Genomic DNA, 17,945 nt, shown 5'->3' on the forward strand with positions numbered 1-17,945 from the left:
CAATAATTTCTGTTCGTTTAAGTTTTAATGTTAATCCTTACTTTCGGTTGAAAAAACCTGCTCTTTTTTGTTTTATCAATCAAAGGCACAAACCAGCGAAGAATTAATTAATTTGAGCAAAAAATTTTTTTTCGGAGATTTCGAAATCATTATAACAAATATCCAAAGTGAAAACACCAATATATCGTTAAATTCGTTAAATAATCGCCCAACACTTCCAATTTAATACAAAGCATCTCATCGTAAAACCTATCTAATAAGGGACTTGAAGCAAAACAGTAGTTCGCTTTGGATGCGTAAGCTAGCAGCCACTACACAGTTAGATTGCCTCTGCCTCGCTTTTGTCAACGTACTGTTAATCAGCCATGCAAGGGGAGAATGTGACGTAAATTATACAAATAAGATACAAAATGTTCCTGGGGTTCTGACAATAACTGATATTTGAAGTCAACATAAATATCCGATTCTTTTCATATATCTATTAGTATCAGAATTCCGTTTTTAGAGTTTCGGTTACTATTGTGCCTGGTCGCTCCTTTCTATCAAACGAACTGTTTGATAGAAAGTTTGTGAAATCCTTACACATACATGCCCACAAATAATACTATTATGGGGAGGCAAGCCATAATCAATAACTTAGCTAGGAAGAGGTTGTTCAGCCAACAAAATCTCTCCAAAATAAATAAAGACCACAAGGATTTTCCATTCGTATGAATCCTGTGCGAAGGTTATCTCGTCTACTAGGCTATAATTTCCTTGACAATAGCTCCAGCTCAAGGTTACCCCGTGGCACTCTTTTCAGCCATGATTAATAGTAGTCAAACTTGTGTAAGGTCGTCCCTGACACCAATACGAGCCACAAAAGCAGGATTTTACTTCTGAGGATTCAGACGGAGGAATGAGCTTTTGACTGAGAAGAGACCCCATTCTTTTCTTATTTTATTCTTGTTTTTTATCAAAACATAAGATTATAAAATGCATGTAGGGGCCAAGTGGCTGAGCTATCAAAAGCAGAGACCAGAAGAAGGCAACATTAAGACTTATTTTCAAGGGCCAAATGCCCCATATAATGACAAAAATCTGGCAAAACCTCTGTTCTGCATGCTAAAGAGCCGGTGAAGACGGCTTTTTCAGCGCATTTATTTAAACTCGAGCGTGATTGGGTTAATTCAATTTCTTTTAAAAGTTATTTAAACTATTCAGGCTAGAAACATAAAATATTCCCCGGCAACATTAATATGAAGTCTAAAGTATCAAGTACTAAGATATCAACTTACTATAGCATCCTCAACTTCAGCCGTGCTTAGTCTATGTCCGCTAACATTAATGACATCATCCATTCGACCAGTTATCTTGAAATATCCCTTTGAGTCCCTGAAAAAGAATTGCTGCTTCACATAATTTCAAAAGTAAAGTTTTCAAAAGAAAGAGCTTTTCAATATATCAAAACTGTTCTTACTATTAATCTCAGATATCTTTTGTTTAATGAGTTCTAATAAAGGTTACTCTAAGTGATGGCCCTTTCGCCACTTAATCAAATTCTGTATCAACTTTCTTATAAAATCAAGCCTTTTAATTCCAGAAAAGGTAGTAATATTTGGACAATAGGTTGAAGAAGATATTTTTTCTATAAATTTTAGTAAATGTGAAAGAAATATGATGCTGAAACCAATTTCAAGCCTATCATTCTAGATAATTTTCGCTTGTTTGGATGTTTTAGTAGGAATTCTGAAGGCCGAAATTATTACTATTCAATTATTTGTTTGTCACAAAGAAATTACCCTCCAAGGTTTAATTACCCACCAAAGCAGACGTTCCATAAATACATTTTTGTCACAAGAAATTACGGAACTTTTACCTTCTTCTTTTTTGTTTCGTAGTCCCTTAGTATTTACTGCATCATTTGTGAAGCATTTATAAATTAATTTTAAAATTAAAATTTAAAAAAAATTGAGAGATGGAAAACTGGCCATTACGGTGAAAATTATAGGCTATTTTACTTTAGAATGGGTATGTCATTTTTGTCCCGTTCTTTGTCTTGGGTTTTCTATTTAAGTTTTATTAAGTACTAAAGAAAATAGGCTTTGAAAATAGAGTATTTAATCATTTTTATTTACAGTCAAAACAAACACAGTTTTGACTTTAAATTTTAGAATCAGGAGGTTATCTTAGGTCTATAAATTGATAATTTATTTAGTCGTTATCTTAAAAGTGGAAGGTGGTCCTTTCTAGAACATATTTACGTTGGTGTATATCGATAACTGAATAATGTTCATTAAATAATACTAACCTTATGGCTCCATCTCCAGTATAATAAAGCCCTGGGAACATCTTGAAATAAGTATTTACGTAACGCTCATGGTCTCCAAAAACGGTACGAGCCATGCCTGGCCATGGTTTCTTTATGCAAAGTATCCCTTCCACTCCTTTTCCAGCCAGTTGATCACCCTTTGTGTCTACCAGCTCAAGGTCAATTCCATAGAATGGTCTCATCGCCATTCCCGGTACTATTTCTGCATTTTCCGAAGCAGGTCGGGGAGAAATAATAGCCCCACCTGTCTCTAAAGGAATGAAAAGACTATCAGGTTTTCTTAGTTCAAGAGGATGCAAAATTTCAAAAAATAAAAACCGTTGTAACAGCTCACAGGTATAGAAAAAAAGAAAGTTCCAGAATGAAGTTTAACAATAAGCTTCACCAACTAAATTCAATGCGGAAGAACCGGTCATTATTTCGTGATAATTGATTACAATTCCAAACAAAAAAAGTTTCATAGAAGAAAACATGCATCTAGAGATGAATTTTGTTGCCCTTTGTTACAGTGATGATTTAGAACATTTTTATTTGCATATATCCATAATCGCACAAAGCTCCAGTTGGTAGAAAAGCTCCAGATGTTTTAAGCCGGTACAAATTGTTACTTTCAGATATTCTGCAATCTGCAATTCCCTATGTAATTAACAAATTAAAAGCAACTGCTAAAAAGCTGAAATCTAACTTACTTAAGTTCTGTCCATCCTCACGAGACGTAATGGGCCACATCTTGTGATAGGGCTTGAACAAGGACTTGATATCTCGAACTGTATAATGCTGCTCTGGATACCCGTATGACGCATAGACGGTTGTAGTTGTCTGTCTGTTTCTGTTTCCGTGGCCTTCCTCTTCTCGCTGTCCTTCTTCTGTTTCTTTGAATGTTATTTTTGGAAAATAACCCAGGGCTATTCTTTGACAGGTCCAGCCACTGCAGTTGCTATTGTTTGATCTTTTTAAGGATATTGTCGAGAAAATTTACCATTCTTTGCACTTTCTTGGTTGTCAAATAGCCAGTGTATCTCGAATGTGAGAAGGTAGCACTCGTTTTATGTCTTTTAGTGCTGCTCTGAATACCCGTTTTATAGTGCGGCTCTGGATACCCGTATGACGCATAGACAGTTGCAGTTGTCTGTCTATTTTTGTTTCCGTGGTCTTCCTCGTTACCGCTGTCTTTCTTCTGTTTCTCTGAATGCTATTTTGGAAAATAGCCCAGGGCTATTCTTTGACAGGTCCAGCCATTGCAGTTGCTATTGTTTGATCTTTTTAAGGATCTTGTCGAAAAATTTACCATTCTTTGCACTTTCTGGGTTGTCACATAGCCAGTGTATCTCGAATTTGAAAAGGTAGCACTTGTTTTATGTCTTCTAGTGCTGCTCTGGATACCCGTTTTATAGTTCTGCTCTGGATACCCATATGACGCATACACAGTCGCAGTTGTCTGTCTTTTTTTGTTTCCGTGGTCGTCCTCGTCACCGCTGTCCTTCTTCTGTTTCTTTGAATGTTATTTTTGGAAAAAAAAAAACAGGGCTATTCCTTGACAGGTACAGCCACTGCAACTTCTATTGTTTGATCTTTTAGAAACATCCCAGGGCTATTGTTTGACAGATCCAGCCACTGCAGTCACTATTGTTTGATGTTTTTAAGGATCTTGTCGAAAAATTTACCATTCTTTGCACTTTCTCGGTTGTCACATAGCCAGTGTAACTCGAATATGAGAAGGTAGCACTTGTTATATGTTATCTAGTGCTGCTCTGGATACCCATATGACGCATACACAGTCGCAGTTGTCTGTCTGTTTTTGTTTCCGTGGTCGTCCTCGTCACCGCTGTCCTTCTTCTGTTTCTTTGAATGTTATTTTTGGAAAAAAAATAGGGCTATTCCTTGACAGGTACAGCCACTGCAACTGCTATTGTTTGATCTTTTTAAAGATCTTGTCGAAAAAATTTACCATTTTTTGCACTTTCTCGATTGTCACATAACCAGTGTATCTCAAATGTGAGAAGGTAGCATTCGTTTTATGTCTTCGAAGTCCGAATCTCACTTCAATATAAAGGAATCATCAAAATAAGACTGCTGGACATATAGCTAACTCAACAGGTAGGCTTACTTCAAGATTTTTAGATTATATTCTACTGAAAACTAGTCGATTTCTGATCACCAGAGAAAAATCTCATTCGGGTTACAAATTTGAAACTAAGGCACGACTGATTGATTTCCAGTGCATTTATCTATTGTATATATTGAAAATAATAATAATTATTCACGAACTCTTAGTTGGATGAGTTTACAACAAGATTATTTTCTAATAAGCTATTTTCAGAAACGAGCCCTAAAGACTAGTTACTTATACATAAAATAAAACAAGGGTTTTCAAATGAAAATAAGGAGCAACATTAAAACTTGAAACGAACTGAAATTATTACGAATACGAAGAGCATGCCCGCTCCTCATTACCTTGCTCTATACACTAAAGTTTGACTTTTTGTTCTAATTTTTAAGAATGACTCCTTATACACAAGGACCTTTTAATTAAAATAATAAGCTTTTTACAAATTCAAAACACTTTAGCGCAAAGAGCGAGGTACTGAGAAGGGGGGAACCTCCTCATGTACGTAATAATTTCTGTTCTTTGTAAGTTTTAATGTTACTTCCTACTTTTAGTCGAAAAAACTTATTTTTTAAATTTTATTTATGATGGTGTTTTATTTGATGCTGGGAAATCCACCTCCCTACCTCTCCCTCCCATGGAAAATTCCCTTCCCCATGAAAACGTCTTCATGGAAAAATCCTCTTACGTAAGCTCCCCCACTAGAACCCTCCCGAAAATATCTTTATACTTCCCAATAGCCAATACTATATGTAATCGATGGGAAAAGCTCATAAATTGCAGCCCTTTTTCCGGGGGCTCTGGGGGGTCAAGGTATCCTCAAAGACATAGATCTTACAGCCATGCTGAAGAAAATGGCTATCTCAAAATTTTAAGAAATTTTTATATCAAGTTTTCCACAATTTTGGGTAGAAAAGGGGGGTTGGAGGGGGGTTAGCTGCCCTCCAATTTTTTAATAACAAGTTTTCATCCCACTAGATTTCCTTGGGTATCATCCAACTTATGCAATGAATAACAGCTATGTTTTTCAGCAGAACCTTAAACTATTAAACAGTTTTATATATATATTAAATAAAAAAAACACGTTTTTTTAACTGAAAGTAAGGAGCGACATTAAAACTTAAAACGCACAGAAATTACTTCGTATATGAAAGAGGCTGCTTCCTCATCAACGCCCCGCTCTTTACGCTAAAGTTTGACTCTTTCTCTCAATTCTTCTTTTTAAAACAGTAAAAAACTTTAGCGTAAAAAGCGGGGCGTTGATGAGGAAGCAGCCTCATCTGCTTCCTTTTTTTTATTTAACTTCTGAACGTTTTTGAATCAATGCATGTTTTGATTTTGGCTCTCCGCAGAGGAATAATCAAAACGAAATTTACATATTTTTTTTTTGGCTTAATGGCTTTCTCATAATTTTGATCGAATGATTTTGAGAAAAAAAGAGCGGGGGACGAAACCTAGTCGCCCCCCGATTTTTTGGTAAATTAAAAAGGCAACTAGAACTTTTAATTTTTTACGAATCTTTTTATTGGTAAAAGATTTACGTAACTTATAAATTAGCTTACGTAAAGAACCTTTGTATTCTCATGTTTTTATTACATATATGAGGGGATTCGCCCCATCGTCAGTACCTCGCTCTTTACACTAAAGCTTAAACTTTATCCCAATTCATTAAGAATGACCCCCTGAATCACAAAAGCCGTAGAATAAGTAGTTGAAATTACTGAAAATACTTTAGCTTAAAGAGCGAGGTATTAGAAGGAGGTGAGCCCCTCATATGGGTAATAATTTCTGTTTGTTGTAAGTTTTATTGCTGTTCCTTACTTCCAGCTGAAAAAGCTTTTTCACTTTTATTTTTTAATTGTTTTTTTTTTTAATAATGCTAGTAGCCTATATCCTCCTCTCCCTTCATGGAAATTTTCTTCTCCCATTACAAATTCTCTAAGGAAAGCTCCCCCAGCATATCCCCCTCTTCTCAACCCCTCCCCCAAACCAAAAAAATCCTCCTGAAAACGCCTGTATACTTCCCAATAACCATTACTATATGTAAGCACAGGTCAAAGTTTGTAACTTGTTGCCCCTCCCACGGGGACTGTGGGGGAGTAAGTCGTCCCCAAAGACATAGTTATAAGGTTTTCGACTACGCTGAATAAAATGGCTATCTCAGAATTTTGATCCGTTGACTTTGGGAAAATAATTAGCGTGGGAGGGGGCCTAGTTGCCCTCCAATTGTTTTGGTCCCTTAAAAAGGGCACTAGAACTTTTCATTTCCATTAGAATGAGCCCTCTTGCAACATTCTAGGACAACTGGGTCGATACGATCACCCCTGGGAAAAAGAAAAAAAAAACAACAAAAAAACAAAAAAACAAATAAACACGCATCCGTGATCTGCCTTCTGGCAAAAAATGCAAAATTCCACATTTTTGTAGATAGGAGCTTGAAACTTCTACAGCAGGGTTCTCTGATACGCTGAATCTGATGGTGTAATGCCAAAAAACCAGCTGCTGATAGAGAAAGTCAGAAAAGAAAGCGTGCCGAGGAACTATCAGCAGCAAGTTTTTTGGCATAGACTCTTTGAGCATCTTCATCAGTCATTGTAAACTTAAACATTAATAGATTTCTACGTGAACATATGTCTTATATAACTTGAATGACGTCACCGTCAAAGCAAAAATGACGACAACTAATTTCATGACGTCAGCCGACACAGAAACATGACGTCACCTGACAACTAATTTCATGACGTCAGCCGACACAGAAACATGACGTCACCTGATCCACAGATCCACAGACAGACAACTTATCTTCTATCTATATATATAAAACTGATGAAGATGCTCAAAGAGTCTATGCCAAAAAACTTGCTGCTGATAGTTCCTCGGCACGCTTTCTTTTCTGACTTTCTCTATCAGCAGCAAGTTTTTTGGCATAGACTCTTTGAGCATCTTCATCAGTCATTGTAAACTTAAACATTAATAGATTTCTACGTGAACATATGTCTTATATAACTTGAATGACGTCACCGTCAAAGCAAAAATGACGGCAACTAATTTCATGACTTAATTTCAGAACTTAATTTCTGTGTTGACTGACGTCATGAAATTAGTTGTTGTCATTTTTGTTATGACGATGCTTAGTATATTGTAAAACACATTAATTTGGTTAATAATATACCATTTAAAACACCAAAATGAACATGCTGGAGTAGTCACTCGGTGAGAGAGGGTGTCAGAACGGAGAATGAAGGTCCCAGGTTCAAATCCTGGTTAGGCTAAAAAAGGTAAAAATCTAAAAACTAAAAAAAAAAACTGAAAAAACTAAAAAAGGCAAAAACTACAAAAAAAACTAAAAACTAATAAAAAAAAATTAATAATAAAAAAAAAAGATAAAAACTAAAGAAAAAAGTAAAAAGAAAAAACGAAAAAAAACTAAAAAAGCTAAAAAAAAAGGTAAAAACCAATAAAAAACTGAAAAGAAAAAAAAAAATAAAACTAAAAAAATTTTCATCTAAAAAACTAAAAAAAACTAAAAAAGGTAAAAACTAAAAGAACTAAAAAGAAAAAAAAACTAAAAACAGGAAAAAAAATGAAAAATAAAGGAGAAAAAGAAAACTAAAAAAATATAAATAAAAATAAAAAAAAACTAAAAAGATAAAAACTTCAAAAAAATATAAATAAAAATAAAAAAACTAAAAAGATAAAAACTTCAAAAAAAACTAAAAAGAAAAAAGAAAAAAACTAAAAAACCTAAAAAAAGGTCAAAACCAATAAAAAAAAACTAAAAGGAAAAAAAGGGAAAAAATAAAAAATTTATTTCATCATATACCAATTCAAAAACGAATGTATACCGGGATGACGACCGGGACACAGGGAATATAAATGACACAACTACAACGGGGACGCCGGGGGGCACAGGGGGATATAAATGACGACCGGGGCACCGGGACACAAGGAATATAAATGACGCCCGGGACACTCAAAGAGAAATCAGAAACTGGGACATCGGGACACAAATGACGACCGGGACACAGGGAATATAAATGACGACCGGGACACAGGGACATAACTACAAAGGGGTCGCCGGGGTGCACAGGGGGATATATAAATGACGATGGCGATTCAGGGAATGGTCGATTAGCAATCACCATCAACAAAGCTCAAGGGCAATCATTAGAATCATGAGGTATAGATCTGATTACGGATTGTTTTCCCATTGACCATTATATGTTGCATGTTCAAGAGTCGGTAAACCTGACAATCTATTTATATGCACAGACAATGGGACAGCAAAGAATGTTGTATATTCGCGTATATAAGTTTTACGTAGTTAAAAATATTACGTAGTTATATTGTATATAAGTTTTACGTAGTTAAAAACACATATATATATATATATATATATATATATATATATATATATATATATATATATCTATATTCACAGGTGGGACATAGGGACACAACTACAATGGCGCGTAACTAATATGGCGCGTAACGACTTACGCGCGCGGGGGGGCTTGGGAGGGGGCACGAAGCGCCCCCACCAACTAGGTGTTGGGGTGGCGCCAAGCGCCACCCCAACAGCTAGTTTTTATATATATAGATAAGCGGTCTTTGTTTCTGTTGAGTGACGTCATGTCATCATGTCATGTTGTCATGAAGTTAGTTGTCGTCATGTTTATTATAACGATGACGTCATTAAAAGTATTTAAGAAAATCGTTCAAAGACAAACTTTTAATTGTAAGAAGATCGTGGAAGCAAAAATGTTTAATTGTAAAATGACTGAAGAGCCTACAATGGCAACAGCCGAGGAAGCTGCTCAAAGAGTCTATGCCAAAGAACTTGCGGCTGATAATGTGAATGAGAAAGTAAGAAAAGAAAGCGTGCCGGACAGCGAGAGTCAAACATATGAAAACTGAAAATGATAGCGATGATGATTGGGTTTGGGATTTTGACTTGGATAAGGTCATCAATGCCTACCAGATTTTAGTTAAAAAAACAAAGGTTCGGCAATATGTATTTCATAGTGACGCTGAAAAATAAAGAAGAAAAAGAAAACTGAAAAAAGGTAAAAAAAACTTTAAAAAACTAAAAAGAAAAAACACTCAAAGAGAAATTACAGACCGGGACACAAATGACGACTTGGACACTCAAAGAGAAATTACAGATTGGGATACTCGTTCAAAGACAAATTTTTAATTGTAAGAAGATCGTGGAAGCAAAAATGTTTAATTGTAAAATGACTGAAGAGCCTACAATGGCAACAGCCGAGGAAGCTGCTCAAAGAGTCTATGCCAAAGAACTTGCGACTGATAATGTGAATGAGAAAGTAAGAAAAGAGAGCGTGCCGGACAGCGAGATTCAAAACATATGAAAACTGAAAATGATAGCGATGATGATTGGGTTTGGGATTTTGACTTGGATAAGGTCATCAATGCCTACCAGACTTTAGTTAAAAAAAACAAAGGTTCGGCAATATGTATTTCATAGTGACGCTGAAAAATAAAGAAGAAAAAGAAAACTGAAAAAAGGTAAAAAAAACTTAAAAAAACTAAAAAGAAAAAACACTCAAAGAGAAATTACAGACCGGGACACAAATGACGACTTGGACACTCAAAGAGAAATTACAGATTGGGATACCGGGACACAAATGACGACCGGGACACAGGGAATATAAATGACGACCAGGACATAGGTATTTAAGAAAATAGTTCAAAGACAAATTTTTAATTATAAGACGATCGTTGAAAGAGAAATTTCTAATTGTAAAATGACTGAAGAACCTATAATGGCAACAGCCGAGGAAGCTGCTCAAAACGAATGTATTCAAACCGAAGTAGCCGAGTTGGTAAAGCGTTATGTTCCAGGTTCTAGGTCCGAGAGGTTCCAGGTTTGAACCTTGGCATTAGCATTAATACAAAAGAAGAAAAAAAAACTAAAAAAGGTAAAAACTACAAAAAAAAACTAAAAAGAAAATACAAAAAAAATAAAAAAGCTAAAAAACTAAAAAAAAAACTAAAAAAAGGTAAAAAACTAAAAATTAAAAAAGAAAAAAATTTAAAAAAAGGTAAAAAACGACAAAAAAAAATAAAATAAAAAAAAATTAAAACTAATAAAAAAAATAAAAAAACTAAAAACTGAAAAAGAAAAAAACTAAAAAAAGGAAATAACTGGAAAATAAAGGAGAAAAAGAAAACTAAAAGCCGGGACACAGGGAATATAAATGATGACCGGGACGCTCAAAGAGAAATTACAGACTGGGATACCGGGGAACAAATGACGACCGGGACACAGGGCTTATAAAAAAGGAAACAGGTATTTAAGAAAATAGTTCAAAGACAAATTTTTAATTGTAAGACGATCGTTGAAAGAGAAATTTCTAATTGTAAAATGACTGAAGAACCTACAATGGCAACAGCCGAGGAAGCTGCTCGAAACGAATGTATTCAAGCCGAAGTAGGTGAGTTGGTAAAGCGTTATGTTCCAGGTTCTAGGTCCGAAAGGTTCCAGGTTCGAACCTTGGCTTTAGCATTAATACAAAAGAAGAAAAAAAACTAAAAAGGGTAAAAACTACAAAAAAAAGCTAAAAAAAGGGTAAAAAACTAAAAACTAAAAAAGAAAAAAAAAACAAAAAAAACTAAAAAAAAAAGGTAAAAAACTACAAAAAAAATAAAAAGAAAAAAAAACTAAAAACTAACAAAAAACTAAAAACTGGAAAAGAAAAAAAACTAAAAAAAGGAAAAAAATGAAAAATAAAGGAGAAAAAGAAAACTAAAAGCCGGGACACAGGGAATATAAATGACGACCGGGACACTCAAAGAGAAATTACAGACTGGGACACAAATAACAACTGGGAGATATAAATGACGACCGGGACACTCAAAGATAAATTACAGACGGGGACACCAGGACACAAATGACGACCGAGACACAGGGAATATAAATGACGACCGGGAAGCTCAAAGAGAAATTACAGACTGGGACACTGGAACACAAATGACGACCGGGATACTGGGAATATAAATGACGACCGGGACACAGGGACATAACTACAACGGGGATGCCGGGGGCATAGGGGGATATATAAATGACGACGGGGACACAGGGAATGTTCGATTAGCAATCACCATCAAAAAAGATCAAGGGCTATCATTAGAATAATGAGGTATAGATCTGAATACGGATTATTTTTCCCATGGACAATTTTATGTTGCATGTTCAAGAGTCGGTAAACCTGACAATCTATTTATATCCACAGACAATGGGACATCGAAGAATGTTGTATATTCGCAAGTATTACGTAGTTAAAAACATATATATATATATATATATATATATATATATATATATATATATATATATATATATATATATATATATATATATATATATATATATATATATATATATATATATATATATATATATAACGAAAAGAGAAATCTTTTCTCTTTTATCTATATTCACAGGCGGGACACAGGGACACAACTACAATGGCGCATAACTAATATGGCACGTAACGACTTACGCGTGCGGGGGGGCTTGGGGGGTTGGCGCGAAGCGCCACCCCAACAGATAGTTATATATATATATATATATATATATATATATATATATATATATATATATATATATATATATATATATATATATATATATATATATATATACATATATATATATATATATATATATATATATATATATATATATATATATATATATATATATATATATATTACAGAAATAGCACTTTGGGGAATTAACTTTATAATCCTCTGTTATTCCCTTATCTAGACAAATCTTTACAAAACACTATGTGTTTTTCCGTGTCAAATAGCTTTATTTGTTGACTTTAGTTTTTAGGAATTTATTGGTGTAAATTCACGTATTTACATAGTATTTTAATGGAAAACCATAATTTTATCAGACCGTATTCCTTATAATCTTGGTGCTCTAGCATCAAAATAATCATTTGCTGAATTGTGCAAAACAGATTTAATGCATAATAATAACACTAAACAAAAGGTAGCTCCTTTCTTACCCGATATAATTCGATGTACCAAATATGAAGTTCTAATCAAAATCGGATTCTTAAATTCAGAATAACAAATTGTATTGGTGAGACCAAAAGCTTTTTAAATTAAGGTTGAAATTTGGGTGGTTAAGGCTCTGTTAAACAGGTAAACTTTTTGTCTGGAGTTTTTTGGTATGCAAGAAATCGTCCGAAGTTCGTATATTATTGGAACAAGAGGGAATTAACTTGAATGGTAGTTGTTGGTGTTTGTTGGAGCCCGGAAATCTATACACAATGGACATTAATGACATTGAGGGAAACCCAGAATTGTTCTGTGAAAATACCCTTGGCAGCTTGGTTACACAGATTACACTCAAGAACATCGACCTGAATTTAGGTAAGAAGGATATTCACCATGTGCTATAAAATTTTTATTTCATATTTGCTACTAACTTGATATACTTAATTAACCAGGTAATGATAAATTCTCCCCCCCCCACCCTCCTATTAAGATATTTTCTTACAAAATTCAAGAGTACAATTAGACTTTTCTGAAATCATGGTTTTGTTTCTATTTAGTTTTTGAAGTTTTACCTTCAATTTTTATACGTTTAGACACAAAAAGGGGCTCAATAGACTTGTTGAACGGGGGCAAATTCCGATAGCGTTATGAAATCATGGGCAATTTGGTCCTTGTTATCCTCTAATTCTGCTCTTTGACAGAAGAAAAAATAATAGAATCTTCATCCTTGGATAAAATGACGATATTACTGATTTAACTCAAAAATGATAAATCTCTTATGATAAAGCTTCTTTTAAATATAAAAGTTTCAATTTTTCATATATTATATGTGTGTAAATCTGAAGATGTATACCTAGAAGTTTTGGTCAATTCAAAATAATAATCCAATTTTTTATTTGGTACCATAGTTTTTGTATAACAGTTTTCTTGTCTCTTTTTTAGTTTTTAATAGCCTGGACAAAACTAATGATGACGTAAAAATTCAGATTTGATCGCAAAATTTTCTATTTTACTGAAGTCCCCGGAAGTTTAAATTGTAGTCTTTACAAAAGAATCATTTTAGAAAAAAGTGAGAAAATTCCTGCATTTGACTATGATATTTCAGTATAATCAAATTTTTTCAAAACCTGTCAGTCGTTTTCCAATATTTCAACATAGTCTAAATGCATATGAGTAAAATATTGCATTATGTAGACCGTCTTTTAAGTACAAGTGAAAAGCCACCTAGATAATCAATAATAATCAATAATTTGTAATATTGTCTGTTTTGGTTCTTTAGGTCTATACTATCAAATTCAAAGAAATAGACAAGTTTTTGAACTGAGAGTAAGGAGCAAAATTAAAATTCAAAGGAACATAAATTATTCCACGTATGAGGGGGCTCTCTCCTTCTCAATACCTCGCTCTTTACACTAACTTTTTTGATTTTCTTAAAAAAGCTTATTAAACTAATTAAAGCTCCCTTTTATTTCAAGTGTCATCGCTAAATAATTGGAACAAAACGTCACACTGAAGCGTAAAGACCGAGGTTTTAAGGAAGGGGACCCCCCCCCATATACGTAATAACTTCTTTTTGTTTTAAGTTTTAATGTTGCTTCTTACTTTCAATTGAAAAAACTTTTTTTTAATATAATTTTTGATCGGTTTCTAGATAATGCCAGGAAAGCCATCTCCCATACTTAAGACATCCCTTCCCCCACAAAAAATTTCTCTGTGGAAATATCCTCCCACGTAAAACTCCTGCCAGAAAATACATCCAAAAAACAAAGGCATACTTTCCAATAGCCAATATGATATGTAAACAATGGGCAAAGTTCAGAGCTTCTATCTATTCCCTTGGAGGATGTAAGGGAACAACCTCATCTTCAAGGACATGGCTATTAGATCTTTCGAATATGCTGAACAAAATGGGTATCTCAAATTTTTGATTGGAAGACCTTGGGAAGACAATAGACGTGGGAGAGGAACTAGCTGCCCTTCGACATTTTTGCTCACTTGACAAGGGCGTTAGAACTTTTGGTCTGCGATAAAATAATTCCCCTCCTCACGATTTCCTAGGATAACTGATTCGATACAATCGGTTCTGGCGAAAAAAAAACCTAATAAACACGCATCCGTGATTTTGCTTCTATTAAGAAATCCAAAACTCTACATTTTGCGGAAACATTCGTTTCCGCAATAACAGGGGAATTTCTACTTTTTTAGCTCCATTACTTCCTTATTAATGGTATACTAGTCCATTTATATTTCTAAAAAAGAAAGAAGACCATAGGTTGAATCTAAATTTATCTCTGTTGTTTTGTTGTGCATATATTGAGTATTTTGTATGATTTCTGCATGATTAAATTTTTATTCATATGTTCATTCAATCCATCTAAGTAATATCATGGAAATAAATTTTAATGTCGGTTAAACAGCAAAAAGATTTTTTCATGACCCTAGGTACCCCATCCCCCTAAGAGAATCAAATAATATTTGTCTTAATAGGGGTGTACACAAGCAAGGAATGTTCTCTTTTTAGAGTCTTTCTATTTTCCATTTTGTATGATTTTTGCAAGATTAAATTTTTATTCATATGTTCATTCAATTCATCTAAGTAATATCATGGAATTAAAATTTTAATGTCGGTTAAACAGCAAAAAGATTTTTTCATGACCCTAGGTACCCCATCCCCCTGAGAGAATCAAATAATATTTGTCTTAATAAGGGTGTACACAAGCAAGGAATGTTCTCTTTTTAGAGTCTTTCTATTTTATCTGAACTGAATGTTATGCCCTTATGCCCTTTTTGACAAAATAAAACAGTTCGTGATAACGAACTGTAGTAAGGAGCGATTCGGCTCAATAGTAACCGAAACTCTAAAAAATGGAATTTTGATACCAATAGCTACATCAAAAGAATCTTATTTTAATGTTGATTTTAAATATATAAGTTTCATCAGATTTAGTCTTACCCATCAAAAGTTACGAGTCTGAGAAAATTTGCGAGTCTTAATGAAAATCACACCATCAGATTCAGCGTATCAGAGAACCCTACTGTAGAAGTTTCAAGCTCCTATCTACAGAAATGTGGAATTCTGTATTTTTTTGCCAGAAGGCAGATCACGGACGCGTGTTTATTTGTATTTTTTTTTTCCCAGGGGTGATCGTATCGACCCAGTTGTCCTAGAATATTGCGAGAGGGCTCATTCTAACGTAAATGAAAAGTTCTAGTGCCCTTTTTAAGTGACTAAAAATATTGGAGGACACCTAGGCCCCCTCCCACGCTAATTATTTTCCCAAAGTCGACGGATCAAAATTCTGAGATAGCCATTTTATTCAGAAAAGTCGAAACACCTTATAACTATGTCTTTGGGGACGACTTACTCCCCCACAGTTCCCATGGGAGGGGCAACAAATTACAAACTTTGACCAGTGCTTACATATAGTAACGGTTATTGGGAAGTGTCTAGGCGTTTTCAGGAGGATTTTTTTTTCGTTGGGGGGAGGGGTTGAGATGAGGGGGATATGCTGGGGGAAATTTGCATCGACAATTTCTCATGGGAGACGAAAATTTTCATGAAGGGAGTGCAGGATTTTCTAGTATTATTTAAAAAAAAACAATGAAAAAATAAATATGAAAAAGTTTTTTTCAGCTGGAAGTAAGGAGCTGCCTTAAAACTTGAAACAAACAGAAATTATTACCCATATGAGGGGCTGACCTCCTCCTAATACCTCGCTCTTTACGCTAAAGTATTGTTAGTAATTTGAACTATTTTTTCTACGGCTTTTGTGATTCAGGGGTCATTCTTAGTGAATTGGGACAAAATTTCAGCTTTAGTGTAAAGAGTGAGGTACTGACGAGGGGGCAAACCCCCTCATATATGTGATAAAAACATGAGAATACAAAAGTTCTTTACGTAAGCTAATTTATAAGCTACGTAAATCTTTTACTAATAAAAAATTCGTAAAAAGCAAAAGTTCTAGTTGCCTTTTTAATTAACCGAAAAATCGGAGGGCAACTAGGCTTCCTCCCTCGCTCTTTTTTTCTCAAAATCATTCGATAAAAAGTATGAGAAAGCCATTTAGCCAAAAAAAAATTAAATAAAATATGCAAATTTCGTTTTAATTATTCCTCTGCGGAGAGCCAAAATCAAAACACACATTGATTCAAAAACGTTCAGAAATTAAAAAAAAAACTAGTTTTTTTAGCCGAAAGTAAGGAGCGACATTAAAACTTAAAACGAACAGAAATTACTTCGTATATGAAAAGGGAGGTAAGGGAAGTAAGGGCTCCTTACTTTCAGTTAAAAAATACTATATTTTTCATTTACAATAGTAAACAATCCTTAGCGTTATGAGCCAGGTGAACCTCTTTCATATACGGAATACTTTATGTTCGTTTTAAGTTTTAATGTCGCTCCTCACTTACAGTTACAAACAACATTTTTTTTATTTAATCTTACATATGTACAAACTACTCCCTACTTGCGTACAGAAAGATACACTGACCCTCCTCCTTCATAGCTGATACAAAATCATACAGCCATTTATTTAAACCTATAACACCCTATAAATTTCTATTGTTAGGTCAAGTCTAAACTAAAAATAAAAATTGTCCAAAGTATACATAAAGTTAAATTGTTTTAATTTATTGATTACTTATTGTTATTGTTATTGTTACTGTTATAGCTATTTATTGTTATTATTTATGATTATTTATTTTATAAATTGATTATTGTTTTAGTTTCTTTGGGGGGGGGGTTCTGGTACTATTAGAATGAGTCTCTCTTTACTTGTAGTTCTTTAATTCGAAGCTTTTGATTAAAGTAAAACAATTTTTTCAAAACGAAACTAAAGAGCGTGATTAAAGCCTAAAAATTATAAGAAATTATCATTCATATATATCAAAGGAACTGCCGCCTCCTCAATCTCCCATGCTTTGAGCTTGAGTTGAAATATTGATTCCCTTTGTGTGTCTTAAGGTGCAACAATTAAAATCAGCCGGTTAAACTACAGTTTCTTTTTCCAATTTCCTTTCAAAACGTTTTATCTGGAAATAGTATTGTTGGAAGAAAATTTTGATTATATATTCTTGAGACATCGTGAAAAGGAAAAACCTAACCCTTTTATTGCATTACTATTATTTCAGAGCATTTTCCTCTCATGCCCGGGATAATGGCTACTCGTTTGGTTTTAATCACGGCCCACGGCCCTTGCTTTCATTTTAAAGGTCCTCTTTCCTTGAATCTTATCTTTTAACATTAAATTCGGAATAATCCTAAATACGAGGGGGTTTCACGTCCCCAGAAGTTCCTGTTCCTTATGTTTTATAATAAAGATTTTGATATAAAGACTCACTCAGATGAGTTTATTTAAATTGTCTGAAATATACAGGACCCCAGTAAACCCCAACTTTCCAAGCTTAAGATATATTTTATCCAAATGCTTTAGCATTTAAGAACTAGCGCTTGCCGTTAGAACTAATGATTATGTAAAAGAAGGTAGCTTT

General features: G+C 34.0%; 1 protein-coding gene across 2 annotated transcripts in view; it reads right to left on the reverse strand.

Moving 5' to 3' along the window:
* LOC136025345 (acetyl-coenzyme A synthetase 2-like, mitochondrial) overlaps window positions 1–17,945 on the reverse strand; it is an 80,115-nt gene that overhangs the window by 19,453 nt on the left and 42,717 nt on the right. For both annotated transcript variants that reach the window (XM_065701269.1, XM_065701271.1), the window contains exons 8-9: window positions 2,291–2,561; window positions 1,278–1,374 (exon numbers count right to left, since the gene is read on the reverse strand). In XM_065701269.1, the coding sequence (XP_065557341.1) occupies window positions 1,278–1,374; window positions 2,291–2,561 (368 nt within the window). The remainder of the gene's footprint in view (window positions 1–1,277; window positions 1,375–2,290; window positions 2,562–17,945) is intronic.

Source organism: Artemia franciscana, chromosome 3, assembly GCF_032884065.1.
Source record: "Artemia franciscana chromosome 3, ASM3288406v1, whole genome shotgun sequence".
NCBI classification, from domain to species: domain Eukaryota; kingdom Metazoa; phylum Arthropoda; class Branchiopoda; order Anostraca; family Artemiidae; genus Artemia; species Artemia franciscana.